This window comes from Neofelis nebulosa, chromosome X (genome assembly GCF_028018385.1).
Source record: "Neofelis nebulosa isolate mNeoNeb1 chromosome X, mNeoNeb1.pri, whole genome shotgun sequence".
Classification (NCBI taxonomy): Eukaryota; Metazoa; Chordata; class Mammalia; order Carnivora; family Felidae; genus Neofelis; species Neofelis nebulosa.
Window position 1 is genome coordinate 39,489,064 of NC_080800.1, and position 20,956 is coordinate 39,510,019.

At 42.6% G+C, this 20,956-nt stretch overlaps 1 protein-coding gene and 1 non-coding gene across 2 annotated transcripts; one reads left to right on the top strand and one right to left on the bottom strand.

The window, feature by feature from the left end:
• Positions 1-6,840: 6,840 nt before the first annotated feature.
• FUNDC1 (FUN14 domain containing 1) lies at positions 6,841-19,357 on the bottom strand. The gene is made up of 5 exons (XM_058713089.1): positions 19,193-19,357; positions 18,307-18,463; positions 14,480-14,555; positions 9,474-9,602; positions 6,841-7,474 (listed from the first exon to the last, which is right to left on the bottom strand). The coding sequence occupies exons 1-5, from the start codon at positions 19,218-19,220 to the stop codon at positions 7,397-7,399; spliced, it is 468 nt and encodes a 155-aa protein (XP_058569072.1). The 5' UTR covers positions 19,221-19,357; the 3' UTR covers positions 6,841-7,396.
• TRNAR-CCU (transfer RNA arginine (anticodon CCU)) lies at positions 14,746-14,818 on the top strand. Its single transcript has one exon. It is a non-coding gene; the product is annotated as a tRNA-Arg (tRNA).
• Positions 19,358-20,956: the final 1,599 nt, after the last annotated feature.

Genomic DNA, 20,956 nt, shown 5'->3' on the forward strand with positions numbered 1-20,956 from the left:
AGACACAGAATCGGAAACAGGCTCCAGGCTCTGAGCCATCAGCCCAGAGCCTGACGCGGGGCTCGAACTCACGGACCGCGAGATCGTGACCTGGCTGAAGTCAGACGCTTAACCGACTGCGCCACCCAGGCGCCCCAAGTCTATTTAAAAAGTACAATTTGCTTAAACAAAAGACACGAATCTTCCGAATGAAAGGACCTAGAGAATGCTGGTGTAAGGAGAGATAAACATTGTTCCCTTTTCATGATTCTGAATCCCTCCCTGTCTTATTTACTGAGTACTTATTTGGGGGCCCTCAATCTCACAGTCTAGGGAGTGAGTTTAAACCCCTCCTCCTGGCCTTGGTTTTTAAACGTTCTAGGTGTATCATCTCTGTAATGACAACACACAGCAAAAGGACACGGACATGGATTTTTACAGCTAATTCAGCTTTTTTAAACTCACATTTAGAGACACATTTACGAAATTTCCAAATTCTGAGGCAAAAGAAAAAAAAACCTACAAAGCTTTCAAAGAAAAGAAAAAGAAAAGGTGACTCAGAAAGGTTCCAAAGCCGACTAACATCATGCAACATCACATAGAATACAATGGAGCAGTGTCTTCAAAATTCTAAAAGTATTGTCAATCTTAAATTATATGAGAACAAAAGATATTTTAAGCGTACAAGAGCTCAGAAAGTTTGCCTCCCACACCTGTAGGAATTACTCAAGAGAATAGTTCAGCCAAAAATTTAGTAATCCAAGAAAGAATGCAGGAGATATAAGAAACAGTAGGTGCTGGGGCACCTGGATAGCTCAGTCGGTTGAGCGACTGACTTCGGTTCAGGTCATGATCCCTCAGTTCATGGGTTCGAGCCCCATGTCGGGCTCTGTGCGGACAGCTCAGAGCCTGGAGCCTGCTTTGGATTCTGTGCCTCCCTCTCTCTCTCCCAAAAATAAACGTTAAAAAAAATTTTTTTTTTAAAAAGAAACACCAGGTGCTGAGTCTCAGATTGGGGTGGGGGTGGGACGATTTGAAGGAAAATGAAAAGGGGATTTATTACATCTTGAGGCTTGGAGACTTCTCTACTGAACGGTGACATTTTAGAAACATTTCTTTCCTTTTCGGTGGCTCTAATCCCTCTGCTTGAATCTACGTGGCATGATATTTCTATAAAATCACATTGTGAATTCTGTTCATTTTTCCTTTTGAAGTGTGATTACTGATATATTCGGGTTGACTTTTACCATCTTGTTTTATGCTTCCTGTTTACTTTGTTTCTTCTGTGCTTCTTTCTTCTTCCTCTCCTGCCTTCGGACTGCATTGCTGATTGGTGTGCTTGAAATGTGATTTGTTCACGACTCACAGCCATGCATTTAGGGATTGCTCTTAAAATTTCAATATGCCTGCCCACTCAACATGTGAGGTCAATCAATAGGTTCTGGAACAAGACAAGAACTTGACATTATTGGCCGTCCACCCCCAAGCAGACATTGACTGTTGTTTTACACGCGCAATGCTTCCTTAGATTTACCCACTGTAGTGAAGATTGTCAGTGTCTCGCCTAGACCCCTTTTCAAAAAAAAATTCTTTTGATGTTTATTTACTTATGAGAGAGAGAGAGAGAGTGGGAGAGGGGCAGAGAGAGAGGGAGACACCGAATCTGAAGCAGGCTCCAGGCTCTGAGCTGTCAGCGCAGGGCCCGACGCGGGGCTCGAACCCACGAACCGCGAGATCGTGACCTGAGCCGAAGTCGGACGCCCAACCGACTGAGCCGCCCAGGCGCCCCTCACCTAGACCCCTTTAATTGAGGCAGTATACGTATTGGCCAGCTGGCGTATTAACTGCTGATGGCTGCACCATTCTTGGGAGGATGGTTCTGAGGAAGACAGTGCATCCCAGGCTGGGAGGTTACCATCCCAACCCCTAAGGACAGGCTGTAACCAGTACCTGGCCTATATGGGGATACAAAAAGCCAGCTCTTGGAGCACCTGGGAGGCTCAGTCGGTTAAACATCCGACTCTCGATTTCGGCTCAGGTCAGGATCTCACGGTGCATGAGATCGAGCCCTACATCGGGCTCCGCACGTACAGCACAGGGCCTGCTTGGGATTCTCTCTCTCTCCCTCTCCCTCTGCCCTTCCCCTGCATTGCAAATAGATAAACAGAAAAGAACCAAAAGTTAAAAAAAAAAAAAAAAGCCAGCTCCCTTGCCACAACAGAGGACAAGTCTGTGGTGCCCGTATTAGTTTTCTATTGCTGCTATAACAAACGATCACACACATAGTGTCTGGAACAACACAAATTTATTCCCTTACAGGTGTGAAAGTAAAAAATCTAACATGGGTTTCGCTGAACTAAAATCAAGGTGTCAGCAGGGCCGTGTGTTCCTTGTTAGAGGCAGTAGGGGAGAATGTGTGTTCTTGCCTTGTCCAGCTTCAAGAGGCCGCCAGTATTCTTTGGCTCACGGCCCCCTTCCTCCCTCTTCAAAACCACAGCACAGCACCAGTCTGATCATTCGTTCACAGTCACATCTCTTTCTCTCTTTCTTTGCCTCCCATCTCCTATCTTAAGGACTCTTGTGATTACATTGGGCCCAGGATACTCCAGAATAATCTCTTTGAGACTGGTGGATTAGCAACTCTGATCACATCTGCAACCTTCATTCCCCTTTGCCATATAACCTAACGTACTCACAGGTTCAGAGGATTAGGACGCGAATGTCTTTGGGAGGCCATTATTCTGCCAGCCACAGCACCCTTCGAGCTCCAGAGCTATTCACAGGTTCAGGCTAAGGCTAGATTCCAGCTGGAGCCATACAAAGGGACTTATAGGAGGCTGTGTCCTTATTCAACAGTCAACACTATTTGTCGTAACAACGTAGAAAACTTTATAGAAATTTGGTAAGTCGCTACCACAAGGATGTAAAAAGGAAGGTGTTACAGAACTAAATCCACATCTAGGACTTCTAGGAAGTCCAAGTCAAGTCATTTATCATAATACAAAGTCTAAGAAATGTGGTTGTAGTAAAAACCACAACAAACAACTAATAGTGTGGACACCTTCTCTGGGGAAAGAAGCACCAAGTTGGAAAAGGGTAGATCAGAGACGTGCTCCTTGTTTTAATTTTTTTTTTTTTTAATGTTTATTTATTTTTGAGACAGAGAGAGACAGAGCATGAGCAGGGGAGGGTCAGAGAGAGAGGGAGACACAGAATCTGAAACGGGCTCCAGGCTCTGAGCTGTCAGCACAGAGCCCGACGCGGGGCTCGAACTCACGGACCGTGAGATCATGACCTGAGCCGAAGTCGGCCGCTTAACCGACTGAGCCACCCAGGCGCCCCGTGCTCCTTGTTTTAGAAGGCTGATTTGTAGATAAACACTGTTTGACTTCTTAAACTATGCACAATATTTTGACGAAACAACTTAAAAAATTAACTCAGTAAGTGAGGCAAAGAAGTTCAAGAGAGTCCCTTAAACTAGCAAGAACCTAAAAAAAAAAAAAAAGAAGAAAAGAGAAAGAAAAGAAGTAACCTATTAAATTCCTATTCCTAGTTCTAAAAAAACCTTTTGCTAACTATAAATTAATACGTACTCACCGTAAGGACTTAAGGTGATGTAGAAATATTGAAAATACAACGTGAAAATCCTATATATACACCACCACTCTCAGAGATTGCCTCTATGAACATCCATGTGCATATTTATGCTCCCAGGTAGTTTTTCAAAAAAGTTGGGATCACACTGTTTGTGACCTGATTATATCACTAACATACGGATCTTGCCAGGTCAATTGATACAGCTCTACATTCCTCTTAGTAATTGCACAGAATTCTGTCATTTGAATGTACCATTAAAAGTAATGACAATTTAACAAAACTCAGGAGGCCAGACAGTAGGAGGGAAGAGATAAGTTCATTTTCCTCATCTTTAGTGACAAGGAGTTAGCTAATATTATTCAAGTTGGTAAATAAGGGTAGAAAAAGTATGATATTTAAAGTAATAAAGGCATCTACTGGAAGGACAAAATATATTAGCCACCAAAAAAACCAAAGTGCATATACACAAAATTCCTTAAGTTTCAGAGTGGGCATTCAATATATACCAGCCAAACTTGGACAATAAAAATAAGTATATAGTAAAAAGTATATCAAAAGGACTTTTAATAACGGTTGTCTCATAAAAGGGGATGAGGCTGGGCACTTATATCTGTCACCATAAATGTACCTGCTATTTTAAAAAGATATTCATGATATGGAACAGAAAATAGCTGTTTATAAAACAGTACATAAACTACACTCAAGTTTTATACAAAATACACACAATGTGTTCATGCACAGGTAGAAAAGACTCCAAAGGCTATGTACCAAAATATGGAGAATAGTTATGTCTAAGTACATATTATAAACATTCTATATATATATATATATATATACATGCACATGTATATATGTGCATGTATATATACATATACACATGTGTGTGCGTGTGTGTGCGTGTATGTGTGTGTGTGTGTATATATATATATATATATATATATATATATATATATAAATAATTTTTTTTTTTTTTTTTAAGTAGCCTTCATGCTCCGTGCAGAGCCCAATGCTGGGCTTGAACTCACAATGTGAGCTGAGATCAAGAGTCGGACACTTAACTGACTGAGCCACCCAGGTGCCCCTCTATATATTCTTTATGCTGATGTAATTTTCTCTCATGAGCATATTTCATTTATATTGTATTTGAAATAAGAAAACACATTCAAAGTCGTCTTTTTGTGTGTGAGGGGGGTGGGGAGCATTGGAAGAAAATAAACTAAAAACCAGTCGAAATGTCCTTAAATATCTTCCAAAGCCTAGGCCACAAAATACCTATATCCCACACGCTCGAGTTTAAACAGATTTTGCAAATAGTCTTTATGCCCTCAAACATTTAAAAAAAAAAAAATCCCCATTTTACACAAAGGCAGGCTATAGGCTTTTCATTCTAGCTAAGCCCCACCAAGTCATTTGTGATGGAGCCTCTGATTTACTGGACTGCCACCCAGAAAAAGTTTCCTATGGGTTAACACCAACCCTCTGGCACAGTAACGGGCTTTCCACACACTCAGTCGCCCATTCCCAACATTAAATGAATACCTCCCTTGAGCAAAGCATTACACAGCGCGCGTCAACAAGTTAGAGATGAACACAGAGGCCTGCCTCAAGTAGCCTACAACCTTATGGGGAGACGGTGCAGATATGAGGCAGAGAGTAAGGGGCACTAACACAGAAAAGACAGTATGGAGAGCCCAGATGGGATTTCACTTTGGTCTGTAAATATTTTCAAACACATCAACAGATACTTGGAAAGGTAGGGGAGAGAATGAAGGGCCATCTTTTTTCAGGTTTCATTCATGGTTGGACTCTGAAAGTAGTTATCCTTACCTCTCCCTAAGTAGATAGCCCTATCCTTATTGGCCACTAATCATATGCCACGTTCTCCAATATTATTATAGAACTTCTATAGGGGACTATCTTAGTCTCTATTTGAAGGCAGACATTTTTGTGCCCCCACTTTCCTAGTGTAGCATGCACAGAGCAGACACGGCAAATTTTCCAAAATGAACAAATTGAGCCAACTCTCAGAGCTCCCCACAGTAGGCTGCCTCATTGTATCAGATGAAAACATCACACGGATATGGCACACAGAAGTACAGCCAATATTCTACCTGATGTAGCAGATTTTCTCCTTTAATTCCACAGCAGTGGAAGGCTTGGCAAGGGCAAAAGAGAGAAAAGCTCAAGGACAAAACAAGTATTTATAAGCGAAATCACTTTATATTAAGAAAGGCTGGGGTGCCCGGGTGGTGCAGTTAAGTGTCAGGCTTTAAAAAAAATTTTTTTAATATTTTGAGAGAGAGAGAGAGAGAGAGAGAGAGAACATAAGCAGGGGGAGGGGCAGAGAGAGAGGGAGACACAGAAGCCGAAGCAGGTTCTAGGCTCTGAGCTGTCAGGACAGAGCCCCACGACGTGAGGCTCGAACTCACGAACAAACGTTGGACTCTTGATCTCGGCTCGGGTCACGATCTCACGGTTCGTGAGATCGAGCCCGGCTGCGGGCCCTGTGCTGACAGCATGGAGCCTGCTTGGGATTCTCTCCCTCCCTCTCTCTGACTCTCCCCTACCTGTGTGTGCGTGTGCATGCACATCCTCTCTCTCGAAAGAAATACATAAACTTTCCAATCTGAAGCCCCCAATACAGGCTGCTCTGCTGTTTTTCCAATTCCAACATAGGGTTCTATGAACAAAAGAATTAATACAGAAAGCTCTTCTGGGCAAAGGAGCCTCTGACGGAGTGTGATCGGGCTCAGAGAAACAAGTCAACTCGTCTAGTGCTCAACACGATGCTACCAAAACCTGAAAGTCTTAGCACTTACGTCTCAGATTAGATCAGAGAGAAAATTCTCTTTCAGTTCCGATTTCATAGTGACGCAGAAAATCAATGTTCTTCAAATAGTAAATTTACTTATTTAAAATAAGTAATTTAAAGTGATTTGTACCTCTTGGTGGAAGAAGGGGCCAAAATAATAATTAGGATTTTTAGAAATGAGAAAGGAGGTTCACTCAAGGTTAATAAAATGAATCAGGGACCCAACTACATGCTCCCTCAAAACAATTAGCTCTGCCTGGGCCGCCAGGATAAATAAATTAATTGAAAAAGCTTATATACAAGACATTTTTAGAACTACAGACATAAAAAAAAAAAAAAAAGGAGAAAGAGCTTCAGACATGACTATTTCCTTAGAAGAGCCTTCCTTGAAACTGTTTATTATAACAGCTATAGAAGCAAAGTAAGAATCGCAGAAAACCACCACCTAAAAATTGGTATTAAATCTGTTTAATATCTTTAATAATTCTAGCACTTCTACATCCTTCCACAGAAGGGCTTTACAGTTTTTTCCGTTTACTGCAAACTTATCTTTAAAAAGAAAAAAGCCAAGCTTGATGTTGAAGCTACGATACAGAGTTTTAATTACTGGCACTACACCACAAAGCAAAATGAGTACCATCTTACTTAAACGAAGTGAGGGCATTGCACTGGGGCATCTATCCGACACGTTGTTTTTTCTCGAGCGGTCTGCATCCAAGGCCGGTATTTTATAGGCTAATTTAAAAACAAATGCAAATTTTCAAAAAATAAACGAAAGCCACGTTTTGCTCAGGAATACTACCGTACGCATGCCATAGGGGTTGTTTTCACAGCCGATGCTGGTCTGCCAAACGTCAATGGCCAAACACTAAGTCTTGAGTCTGGCAGTGTCCACCCAGTTGTTTCTTGCCGCCCTGGACAATCTGATGGCGTCTCGTGTTGACAGACCACCCGTGGCCACCGTTCTCTTCTTAAAGGTGACTCCGCTGTGCTAGAACATTCATCTCCTTAGGATGCAAGGCCTAGCAAAAAGCCTCCCACAAATCCGCTGGATATCACAATGTTCTGTTTGATAAATTCTGTTGCCTGAAACAGAAGTTTAAACAAAAAAAAGACTCTTAATTGTGCTACGACGTGGACGAACCTCGAAAACGCTGCGCTAAGTGCAACAGACGGAAAAGGCAAAACGTTGCGTGATTCCGCTTAACGTGAATACTGGAATTCATCATGACAGGAAGTAGGACAGAGGCTACCAAGGGCTGGGGAGAGGGGTTCATTGTGGGAATTATTGCTTAATGCTTAGAGTTTCTGTTTGGGACGATGAAAAAGTTCTACACGTGGATTGTGGTAATGTTTGCACAGAAGTGTGAATGTACTTAATGCTACTAGAATACATATACGTATATATATATTTCTTTAAGTAGGCTCCGTGCTGAGCGTGGAAACCAAAGCGGGACTTGAACTCGTGGCCTATATACATATAGGTATATTAAAACGGTCAATTTTATATTACGTATCTTTTGCCACAATAAGAAAAAGAAAAAACATGACGCAAATTAAAAATTTAAAAAGCCACTCTTAACCACTGAATTTGGTGCCAAGTAACGTTTTCACGGCTGTTTTCCCCAATCCAATAAATATTTGGCAAAAACACCTCTACACCTACTGCTGCGGGTGCCAACCACCACACAAGATGCCAGGACTGTCCATTACAATCTGAAGGAGCACAGAGTCCTGGCCAGACACAGTAAGCTTCTTGGCTACCGAGATAATAGGTATATCAGCAGCAAAAATCTCACAGGGAACAAGAAGCTATAGGGCAGATATAAATGAATGCAAGTTATTAGCACAGATTTAATAAATGCCCACAGCAGGCACAAAGATTTTTATTAACAGTCCACTTAGCCAGCAAGGAAAAAGGTACAAGGATCAAAAAAATATCACCCTGATAAAATGTTTAACCCAAATAAACCAGGAAAGAGCAATAGACAAAGCCAGACTGTGGGATATTCTGCCTAGATGCTTCAAAAATGTCAGTGTCATGAAGGGCGGGGGGGGGGGGGGGGGGAACCCCCACAGATAAGGGGACCGTTGAAGACCAAAGGAGACTTCAGAGACACGACAACCAAATGCAATATGCAATTCTTGACTGGCGGAAAAATGTATAAAAGAGATTTTTGTGGAAAAATTTTAACATGGACTGCATACTAGGAAATATTACTTCATCCTGTTAAATAGGGTAACTGTAGAAGAGAACATCTATCTCTTAGAAGATATATGCTGAAGATTTGAGTGAAAAGTAATCATGTAGTAAATGATTATGCAAAAAAAAAAAGTGTAAATCACACATACACACTCACAGAGCTAAAGCAAATGTCGTAAAACGATTTGGTAAATAGGTGAAGGGTATGTGTCCTTCAACAAGGGGTATTTGAAAAGTCCTTCAACTCTTCAACTGGTCTGAAAGTTTTCAAAATAAAAAGTTGGAGGTATTAAGAGACCAGAACAAAAACGAAGGCAAGGAGTATTAAATTCAATTCTAAACAGACTAGAAGACGACAGAATACACATAAAAACATTAATAAAACTATTACTAAAATACACACACTTTCAAAATATCCCACCTCGTGAAAAAAAAAAACCAGGTAGTTTTAGTTGTACCAAACCTTGCCTACACATGTACACATTTGTAAAACCGGAGGAAAACTTCTGGAAGAGTCATGTTATCAGTTTTTATATGCAGATCAAAGTAGGTAGGAGATGGGCAGGAAAAACTATGTTAACTACTACAAAAACAAAAACAGATTGATTTTTTTTTTTTTTTTTCCAGTCACCTCTACATCCAACGTGGGGCTGGAACTCATGACCCGGACGATCAAGAGCCACATGCTCCTCCAACTGAACCAGCCAGGCGCCCTAATGATGACTGACTGAAATGGTGGCTTGATCCCAACAGTTTTACCTAACACTCCAAACATGACCAAAAACACCAACTTTTTAAAAGGCAATCACCAGTTGCATTTTCTGCTAAGCGAAACCCGTAAAGAAAAAAAAAAAAAGGAGCCAAAAATGTACATCATCTTACTTCTTCGATTATATTGTTGATTTCAGGTGCTGCCTTGTTTGCTCGTTTCTTAATCTGTCTTTTCGCTTTGTTTACATCTTTTTCAACTCTCTTCCAGTCAATCTGCACATAGCCACTGTGACTGGCAATCTGCAAAAATATAATCAAAACGGTTAATTGTAAACCAGCCAGGCTGTTGACAAATCTCTTACCCAGGAATATATGGACATTTAGATTTCAAGAAATCTATAAGGCTTATAGGTAAGATATCACAATTTTACTCATTTAATAAACACTGAGTGCCTACCCTGTGCCAAGCATTGTAACTATAGCCAAGAAGAAGAGAGACATAAGTAAGTCCCCACGCTCAAAGAGCTCTGGGTCCACAAGGGAAAAAAGATATTGAGCATAATTAATTATTTAGATGTGATGAACACTACGTTAAGAAACATATACTACATGATGGGAAAAGATTCCACAATCTTTTTATTGTGGAATAAACTATATTATAACTGTACTATAATTCTATCATAACTTTTAGAATTTGAGAATTAGCTAAAAAGACACAGAAACTATCTAAATTATACAGCTAATAAAACAGTACCTTTTAATTAAATAGATGTTTAGTTATAAGGGATCAGAAGCCAATCAGTTATTAGGTCACTAAAGAAATCTAAAGTAGCTTGATAAAGGGTCTTTACTAACTCTGACTAAGAATACTTTCTGGTAATCGCTTTTGAAAGCGGAATACAAAAGAAATATGCTCTATACAGGTTTCATGCCATAATTCCTTTTAATAAAACCATAGCTAAATGCATATTAACTATAAGAAAACCCCAAATGTGGTACTATGGAGACACTACAAATAATCTGAACCATAACATAGTGTGTAAGCCAGTACCATAAATTAGTCTCTTCAAATAATAAAATCAAAATATATTGGGGCGCCTGGGTGGCTCAGTCGGTTGAGCGTCCGACTTCAGCTCAGGTCACGATCTCGCGGTCCGTGAGTTCGAGCCCCGCGTCGGGCTCTGGGCTGATGGCTCAGAGCCTGGAGCCTGCTTCCGATTCTGTGTCTCCCTCTCTCTCTCTCTGCCCCTCCCCCGTTCATGCTCTGTCTCTCTCTGTCTCAAAAATAAATAAAACATTAAAAAAAATTTTTTTAAATAAAAAAATAAATTAAAAAATATAAAGAATCACAAGAGCAGTAAACAATTAAGCCAGGTATACCATTATAAATCACTTCTATCAAGCTTATGCTTTCTTTGTAATCTTGTAAGGCATCACTTGACTTTGAACCATAAATAAAATATTTCAAATAACAAAAGTATGTGATTGTATATAAGTAGATTGCATGGGAATCTTAAGTTCCATTTTCACTGTGAATGACTCCATAGAAGAATTTCTTCATCTGCATTTCTTCCTGTATCGATTCACCTATTATCACTTCAAACTCCAGCCTCAGCAAAAGAGTGGTGATCAAATCAAATGGCAAGTGCGAGCTTTTCCTGGCAGCACCTGACACAGCAATTTGGGTCACAGGCAAGGAGGTGATGGTGAGCCCTAGGGACCCTCCCGTACATAGCAACTATAAACCCTGGTTAAAATACAAGCACTCCAGAATTAGCAAAAGCAAGCAGACCTCAAAGGGAGTTGAAACTTGCAGGAAAGCAACAATGTAAGGTCAGTTGCCCATTTTTCTGGTTTTATCCTGAGGCCAGGATGCACTTGCAGGGTGGCTAAACCTTTAACAGAAAACATGCCACCTTTCCGGCCCAAAGAACCAGATGACAGAGTCTACGACAATAACAACTGCCAGAAATGAGAGCGCTAGATAAGGGGAGTCCCAAATTCGACGTGTACACTCTACCCAAGTCCCGAACCACACATTCATAAGGCAGAGCCGTGCAATCTGGCCAAGGCTAACAGGACTGAATGGAGATTTGAGCTGCTACCCACCTCAGGTGAAACAGTCTGCCATTTGAGTCCAACCAAGTCAACTTTCTGCCAAAAGCGAAATATCAATACTCTTCAGAGGAATAAAACAGAATCCAGAGTTTCCAGAGCATAACATTCCCAATACCCAGGATAAACTCCAAACTTCCTTGATATAGGATAAAATAAGAAAATATGGCCTAGTCTCAAAAGAAAATTAACAGATGCCAACCTTAAGATGAACCAGATACTTGAATTATCAGGACTTTAAACCAGCTATTAGAACGATGCTCAATGAGGTAAAGGAAACTGTGCTTGTAATCAATGAAAAGATAAGGAATCTCACCAGAGATACAGAAAATCTAAAAAGAGCCAAATGAAAATTCTAGAATTGGAAAATACAATATCTGAACTAAATTTATTGGCAAGGCTTGATGGCAGAAAAGTAGATGATAAAACATAGAGTCAGTGTACGTGAAGCTAGATCACTAGAAATTCCACAATTTGAAAGACTGAATAAGGAAATGAACAAACACTAGGCCATTATCAAAAAGCCTAATATGCACATAATCACGGTCATAATCTCTCCCTATCTCTCTCTGTCCCTCCCTGCTCTACTCTCTCTCTCTCCCCCCTCTCAAAAGTAAATAAACATTTAAAAAAGAAAGAAAGAAAAGAAAAGAAAAGAAAAGAAAAGAAAAGAAAAGAAAAGAAAAGAAAAGAATGGTCAAAACCTTCCCAAACATGGTTAAACACATAAATTTACAGATTCAGGCTCAGTGACCTCCAGGTAATGATCTAACACAATCATGAAATAACAATACTCAGATGATGCATGGGTTGGAGGGAGGGCACAGAGGAACATAAAGCAGGCAAGTGTGTGAGACTGGGGGGAGGGGAACGGTGGGCAAGGAAAAGTTCAATAAATGATAAATTCTCATATTCTATAACAGGAAGCCACTAGTCAATACCTCAAACTGAAAGATCAAGAAATATTCAATTAACTTGTTTAGGAAAAAGGAAATAAGTACCTTAAGCATCGGCTAAGAGTTCAAGGAGTTGCCTCAAGGGAGGGAAAAATGGGGAAGGTAGGTAGTGAGGGAGGTAGGGAATTACTCTAACCTATAATGAGTCTTGTACGTGTATTTGACCCTTTCAATTAGGGGCACATAAACAACTACAAAAAAATAAAAACTAAGTTTAAAAGATCTGCATACCACTGTCTATTTTAAGATGGCACTGTGATAAATAACTGGAGAACACTGAACACTGAGTTACTAGAAAAGCTTTAAGTTCTAAGTCAACAAATTTCTTTTTCTTAAGGTTTCTTTCTTTTTGAGAGAGAGCTTGTGTGTGCACGAGGGAGGGGTGGGGTGGGGTGCCGAGGATCTAAAGTGTGCTCCATGCTGACAGCAGCCAGCCCAACGTGGGGCTCGAACTCACGAACCATGAGATCATGACCTGAGCCCAAGTCGGACGCTCAACTGACTGAGCCACTCAGGTGCCCCTAAATATAAGTAAAGGTAATGGAAACTTGAAAGCAGGCCTGAAGAACAATGGGCAATTAGGCTAAAAGTCATGTGTTACTCTGATTTCCTCTTTCAGTTTCTTCCTACTGAGCTTTCAAGGTGAGTCATATTTGTGGGAAAAGCTGGTTTGATGCAGACAGGTCCCACAGTCTTCCGCTTAGTGACTTCAAAGACTATGTCGATTAGGCACAGAGCCGTAGAAGGTAGCAATGGCAACATGTGAACCTGAAGGGAGTCTATTGAGGGGACTGAAACAGACTTCTGAAAAACTGACAGAGTGGACTGACATGTATTAATTCTCTTTATTCTGTGAACATTTTAGGAAAACTCTGCTTCAATTCGGTACCCATTTCCCTTACACAGAAAAGACAACTGAGTTTTCAAAATAGCTGTCGAGTTAAATGTGTCTTGATTCTATATAAACACAAGTCAAAATCAGCTTAAGTACAATTGTCTTCTGTACCGAGGTTGGCATATTCATCCAAAGGCCTAAGTTTCGATATTAACCATATTCCTTTTTACCTCTTACCACAATAGGCAAGTACTCCTAATAATGCCACTGATAGAAAGAAAATATATTTTCTTAAAAGCTGTTTAGAAAAATAACACACACACACGCGTACATAGCTGTTTAGTAACAACTCAAAATCTATGCTTAACACATACGAATTCAGTCCCTTTGCACTTCAGGCAATGACACTGGTTATTACATGATCAATGGCTTTGGTACTGAAGTCAGATGTTGGTTGCCATGAACATCTATCATTTTAAAAATCTGGTACGACAATCCTCTATATCTTTAAGATTATTGCTAACATTCATTCCCAGAGATTTTCAGTTTTGGGATTTACTATATTTGATCTTCAGGGAATGGTATTTTTGGAAAAATATATGCCAAATAGACATGAATGCCAGACAATATCCTGATAAACATCCTCTAACTGCAAAGCATTTTTAAACCTTATGCTTAGAGGAACATGAACAAAAACTAAAATTTCAAATCCCCCTGCCTCAGAAATAGGATTACGGATGATTTTTTAAACCCTATTTTCCACTTTCTAGATTATTATCGTTTCCCAGTTTTAAAAAACAAGATAGAAATTGCTAACAGCAATTTCCTCTGGGAAGGAAAATTGCATGGCTGGAAAATGGGGAAAAGAAAGAGACCTTCTAAATTTTATCTGTCTGATTTTTAAATATACGTTTAAAACGGTCAAGATGAGGTTATATTATGGATGAAATGTTTATTTTGCTTCAAGGGAAATCTGGTACGTCATAAAAAAAAATGAGGCACCTCGAACTTTGATAGTTGTCTTTTTACCTGGGATCTCTTTAGCTGGGATCAAACCATGGTTACGGAATGCAGACGTATTTAAATTGGTGTTTTTCATGACAGATGTCAGCTTTCAAAACTCATTTTAGTTCTTCCATAAACTGGTACCTAAAAGAAAAACCCCTCCACCCTCTATTAAAATGGACAGGAATGAAATGGCTGACCTTGACTTTCGCAGTCCCCGAGGGCTACATATGTAAGCAGAGGCAAAGACTGAGGCTTAGACATACCTGAAGAAGAAGAAAGCCACCGCCTACAGCGGTCGCTGCAAGCTTTCCGACCTTCTGGAACAAAAATCCCGCACACCTTGAATGAAAGAAATGACAAAAGATGAGAACCAGTGAGGTACTAAACTCTCTCCCTCTTCTCTTTTTCATTGCTTTCCTAATAAAATCTTAATGTCTTTCCATTTCTTTTGATCATATCCCTTACCGGCTCAGAACCCCTCAGTGTTTCCCTCGTTATACAGGCAAGTCAATAGTGCACAATCTAGCACGCCTGGCTGGCTCAGTCGGTAGAGCACGCGACCCCTGATCTCAGGGTCGTGAGTTCGAGCCCCACGTTGGGCCTAGAGCTTACTTAAAAAGAAAAAAGTGTACGATCTAAATTGTGATATGCTTCAAAATCAGGGATGGAGAGAAGAGGAGGGGAATTTAGAGGAAAAAAGATTGGCTACTGAAACAATGTTGAGTGCCCAAGGGCCTCATTGTGCTCTCCCTTCTACATTTGTAGAATTTGAAATTCCCCATAAGAAAAGTGATTTTGTTTGTTTGTTTGTTATAATGCAGTCAAGACATTCCATACACTTGGCCAACCCCCACTCTACCCAACCCTTCTGCGCCAATACCATTAGTTTCCAAACAGGTTATCACCATTGCTCAAGCTATTCATCTCCCTGCTTCTAGGGGTTTCTGCCTAGCTCTGCTCATCTAAAGCTTTTCCACCCTTTAAGGTCCCACTTAAGTTCCACCTTCAGGACTACAGTTAAGCCCATATTTCTCACAGCTGCTTAACTTTTTTTAAAATGCTTATTTTTTAGAGAGAGAGAGAAAGAGAGACAGAGTGCGAGAAGGGGAGGAGCAGAGAGGGAGACACAGAATCCAAAGCCGGCGCCAGGCTCTGAGCTGCCAGCACAGAGCCCCATGTGGGGCGTGAACTCACAAACCGTGAGATCGTGACCTGAGCCGAAGTCGGACGCTTAACCGACTGAGCCACCCAGGCGCCCCTCTCATGGCTTCTTTACCTCCATCTATACCGATGTCTATCCATCTCTAGATTAAACCTATTTTGTCCCATCTATCCTGTAAGAATGTCAGTCCATACTTCTTTTCTGATTAATTCTCCCCTGTGGTGAGCTCATATTCCCTCAGTATTCCAGATCCATACTGTTGTAAAAGAAGCCCAGATTTCTAACTCTAGCCTTCTGAACTGGGTTGAAGAGCGCCCTCTCCCCCCAAGCCCGAGTTCACGTCCTTCCCAGAATCTCAGAACGTGACCTTCTTTGGATTAAGGGTCACTGAGGATGTAATTCGTTAGGATGAGGCCACGCTGCAATACAGTGGGTCCAAAATGCAGTATGACTTGATCCAACATGTCACAGAGACATGCAGAGGGAACACAGCCATGTGATGGTGCAGCCAGAGATCGGAGTGCTATGTCTACAAGCCCAGGAATGCCGGGGGCGGCTGGCAACCAGCAACAGCTAGGAGAGAAGCTAGGAGATTTTTCCCTCTGAGCCTCCAAGAAGGAACCGACTCAGCTCACACCTTTCAGACTTCCAGCCTCCAGACCTGTGAAAGAATACATTTCTTGGATTTCTAAGCCACCTAGTCCCGGTACTTTGATACAATAGCTCTAGGAAACTAACATGCCGTCATAAATGGACATTTTACATTTCCAGGGGCTTCTCTGGCACACAGAACCACATATTCGAACGTCCCAAGGCAAAAATCCTCTCTCCAACCAAATCCACTGTTGCTAAGGTTCCCCATCTGTAAGCGACAGCGCCGTTCTCTAGGTTTCCCCCCTCGTGGTCATCTCAGACTCTGGCTTCTTCATCACCTTCGGGGGGCCAGCTGATTGCCATTTCTATATACTCTATCTCCAGATCATTTGACTGTCTTCCTTCCATTCTCAAGGACATCACTGCCTTGCTTCCAGGCCACACTAAGCATGGGCCCTCTGGCTAGTTTTCACACCTCCCATCTCTCCTAGCAGACACCCACCCTGGTATTTCTTCTCATCATCCAAAACCTCTACCTGCCTACACTTGCATGTAATCTCCTTAGCCTCCCAGGCCACGTCCTGAACTGGTCTGAAACGTGAACTGCTTAGATTAATGCTTATTAACCATTCCTCCTTCATGCATGCCACAATAGTACGGCAGTTCTACACCTTAAGAAGAATCGCCAAAATGTACTATGCTGGATCCAAAGTCATTGCAACAAACCACCTGTGTAATATTAGAGTCCTACGAAACAGCTCCTGGGCCAACACTGCCTATAATCCAGACATACGTATTACTACGAAGACCGTGCCCCTCAGTAGGGGAGTTAGCAACACAGGCTCTGATAAAGGAGCAGAGGAGGCAAGCAGCAGCCAAGTCACAACTGCGTCCCAGGGACCGTGTCCCGCAAGCACGTCTACCCTTTGCTAGATGGCATGAGCCACTAAAATAAAGCTACTAACTCCCCCTGCTCTGTCTCTAGGATATCCAAGCAAACTTCTGCCAATTATGGGGCTTCTCACCGAGTCTGGCCTACGAGGAGAAAGCACACAATGATGTGATAATTCTATCGCTCCATTATTTTTTAGTCTCCTTTAAGACGGGGCTTTAGGCCCATACTCACATGAACCAATCACCCAAGGGTACCACACGGTGAGCTCAGCTGAGCAGAGGACCAGACTCTCCATTATCAGGGGTCGAGGTCCAAACCATCTGCGGAGAATCAATTGAATAACCAGGGCCCTGACCAGGCATCTCTCTCCTAATTGCAGGTCTTTTCGTTAGCAGCATTAATAAGTACACATGAATAAATACTGCAACTCTGCACCATGGAATCTTCACCATGCAGGTTTCTACCATGAAACGGCATTTACAAAACGGCAGAAAGGAGTGAAGCACTGTTCCAAGGTACATGTACATCACAAATCAAAAAATGTAATACTTATCAAGTTCAAATAGGGAAATTTTTAATGTGAGATAAACTTAACTTAGAATCGAAGAAAACGATGATTACTCACAAACTAAGCATCCCCCGCCAACTACAAAAATTGTCTACGGTCGTGAACATTTTCAAAATAAAGGGCCATACTTGTTTGACCCTTGTCATCTGGCTAATCTTTTATTCCAAGACGAATAAACTTGATCTATAGTAGCAATTATGTAAGCATGAAGTCTAGAACATTCACTGGGTAGTTAGGTTAATGCTTATTAACTGCTCCTCCTTAATGCATTCCACAATATTATTACTGAGTAAGCAATCAGTCCTGTAATTCCAGCAAAGACCAGGTTTAATTCCAACTCTTCTTCAAAGTATTATAATAATCCAAATTAGCCCAGTGAACATCCACAGAACCATCGGTATCATAATCAATAATTTGCACTGAGAATTTTCCAGGCTGACAGTCCTGGAGACCAGTCCCACTGCGGGAGTCCTCACAGGTTTTTCCAGTTGTTAGCCTTGAACAAGTCAAAATTATTTACATGTAATTAACCCTCCTATGTTTCTTCCGTTTTAGCCACTGTCCCTGAATCCGATGCACTCTACATCTGCTACATCTGAGGAGGTGGAAAAGTACATAAAGGATCAAAGGGCGGGACAGGAGGGAACAGCGGCACAAGTGGTGGGCATGGGGGAGCAGATCACCAAAACCACACACTGAGGCTCCTGAGTGTGTCCATCACACCCATCACATCACAGAGAAAAGCCTCAAGGCAGCGCTCTTCCGGGATTAGCAGTGTAAAGCCACTGAACGTGCACAGTAACTGGCCTGTTTACAAAAGGGCAGCAGTGCGGCTGCCCACGAAACTTAATGAAAAAGATGTTGTTCTCACCAGCCAGTCACCCCACCCATTACAATCTGGGTGGCCACTGAGTACTTTTCAACCATAGGTCCGGAACTGTGGCCAAACACTCGATTCCACCAATGGTGTCTTCTTGCATAGTCAGTTAAATCCAACACTTCGTAAGACTCGTCATCGCTTTCATACTCTTCAAAATACAAAATGGGAAAGAAAGAAATTTAGAGGCGACCAAAAGTCAGAAACGTCCCGTAGCTTTTTTTTTTTTTTTTTTTTTTTAGCTGTTATAACTCACTGCCAGGTTTGGCCGGCAGCTAAAAATGCCCAGATGGAAACATTAGTTTGTTACATCCAATCCCTTTCCAAAGAGCCTGGCATCTCCTTTCCAAAGGCCCAGGGACCGGCCTAGGGGCCCGAACCCGAGCCACGTCGGAGTTACACAGAAGTGAGGGGTCGCCCCCCTCCCGCCCCCACCAATGGCAGTAAGGTCAGGTCAGAGTTTCACAGCATGAAGGGTCACCCCCAAATCTCAGTAGGGTCAGGACCAGAGCTAGATCCAGTTTCATCAGTGGGAGGAATGGTGGTGGGGGTGGGGGTGGGGGTGGGGGGCGGGGGGGTCCTCCCCTGGCCGAACCGGTTAGGGGCCCGGCAGGATGAAATCACTTCAGTCAAGGCCAAAGCAGCACGTTTGAAGATGGACATGAAGGACCAGAGGTGAAGGTAGGGCAGGAGGCGGGGCTGTGTTAGGGACAGGGGTCGCTCTCCGCTGCGAGGGGAGGGAGTCTAGTTCAACAGGGGTGCCTCCAAAAACCAGAACCCCAGGAGCCCTGGGGCAGGGGCAAGAAGAGGCGCCCCCGGGAGCAAGGTCGAGAGCTGTGAGCCGCGTCTTAAGCTACTACTCCGGGCCCCGGCCGCTCACCTTGGGGAGGGGGGTTCCGGGTCGCCATGATACCGCCGGCGGCCAGCTCTGAAGGTGGTCCCCACCCGCCCGCCTGCCTCTCCCCACTACTTTAAGAGACGTTCTAGGCCCAGGTGAAAGTCTATGGTCCCTTTTTTCCTCCTCCCCCTCCGGGCGCGTTGTCCGGTCCCCGCCCCTCCTCTCAGCGCTGGGTCTTCCGCGCAAGCGCAAGGCTCAGCGGTGGGTGGGTTGAGGGAGGGAGGCTAGCCGCCGCGCGAGGGCTTGTGGGAGTTGTAGTGCGTTGCCCGTCGCAACCCTGGCTTCCCACCCCACCCCCACCCCTCCTAAAATTTCAGTAACTAAATTCCGGGGTCTTGTTTTAAAAAGCCCCAGGGCTGGAGGAGAGGCGGCCTCGCCGGACGGCGTAAAGCGCCGTACAGCTTGGCGTTCTCAACACTGCACGAGAATGCGAGCGCCTGAGAAAAAAAAAAGGCTTTTAAAAGGAGATGAGAGAAACCCTGTTTCAAACCCCACTTTTGTGAGGAGGCAAGGGCACATCAACAGATGGAAAATTTTTCTACCGTGCTGCTGCTGGGAACTGGAACCTGTTTATCCGCTCCCTGTCCACATGTTTCCTGCCAGGAACTCAAGGGAAGTAGAGGAAGGGCCTAGGGATTGACCTGACACGATATTCAAGAGGACATAGTTTTATAGCATCATTTTTATTGCTTAAATCTGAGAGAGGAACGAGGTCAAGCTCTTCCCCCAGGAGCCCCACCAGATTCAGTAGAATGAAGCACCGTGTTGATTACCAAGCAGCTAACTCAGGTTCACATAAACCAGTCCCTAAACTTGTTTTGAATTTGCATTGCACCTGCTGTACAATTAAAAAAAAAAAAAAAAAAAAAAAAAAAAGCCCTCCTCTTATTCGCTTTAATGGGAAAGCAAGGAATTCTGGGTATAGGTCGTGTAGGAGCCCGGGGCCGACTGCCCCCAAATATACTGCAATGGCATATTGACTATTTTGAATTGAAGCTCCCCGGATAACAACGGTGAAAGGATGCTCAGACCTTCCACTGTCCCCCTGAAAACAGGAAACAAATCTCCCATGTGAAAACTACCTTCCCGGGGCGCCTGGGTGGCGCAGTCGGTTAAGCGTCCGACTTCAGCCAGGTCACGATCTCACGGTCTGTGAGTTCGAGCCCCGCGTCAGGCTCTGGGCTGATGGCTCGGAGCCTGGAGCCTGTTTCCGATTCTGTGTCTCCCTCTCTCTCTGGCCCTCCCCCGTTCATGCTCTGTCTCTCTCTGTCCCAAAAATAAATTAAAAACGTTGAAAAAAAAAAAATTTAAAAAAAAAAAGAAAACTACCTTCCCTGTACTGAGAACTAAAAAGACATCCTTATCACCAGAGATAGGAACTTTAAAACCGAGAAAGCTGTAGAAACAAACCTTATTTCCACCCCCCCTAATCTACTAGCTCAGCCTGAATTCTGCTTAGAATTCGTTACTAACTAAAGCTCCCAAACATCTATTTTCCTTATCCTGTCAATTCCTCATGAAATTATTGTCTTTGTCTAAAATGTATCAAAACTGCCTACCTTGGTCATTTCTTGAGGGTCTCAATTCCATTATTGGACCTCTGTGCACACGTAATAAAACTGTTTGTTTGGGTTTTTTCCCTCCTGTTCACCTGTCTCATAGGAATTTAATTCTTAAACCAGCTGGAAGCAGCCTAGGGGGAAAGAAGGAAATTTCTCCCTCCCATACGGTTGCATTACTTAAAAT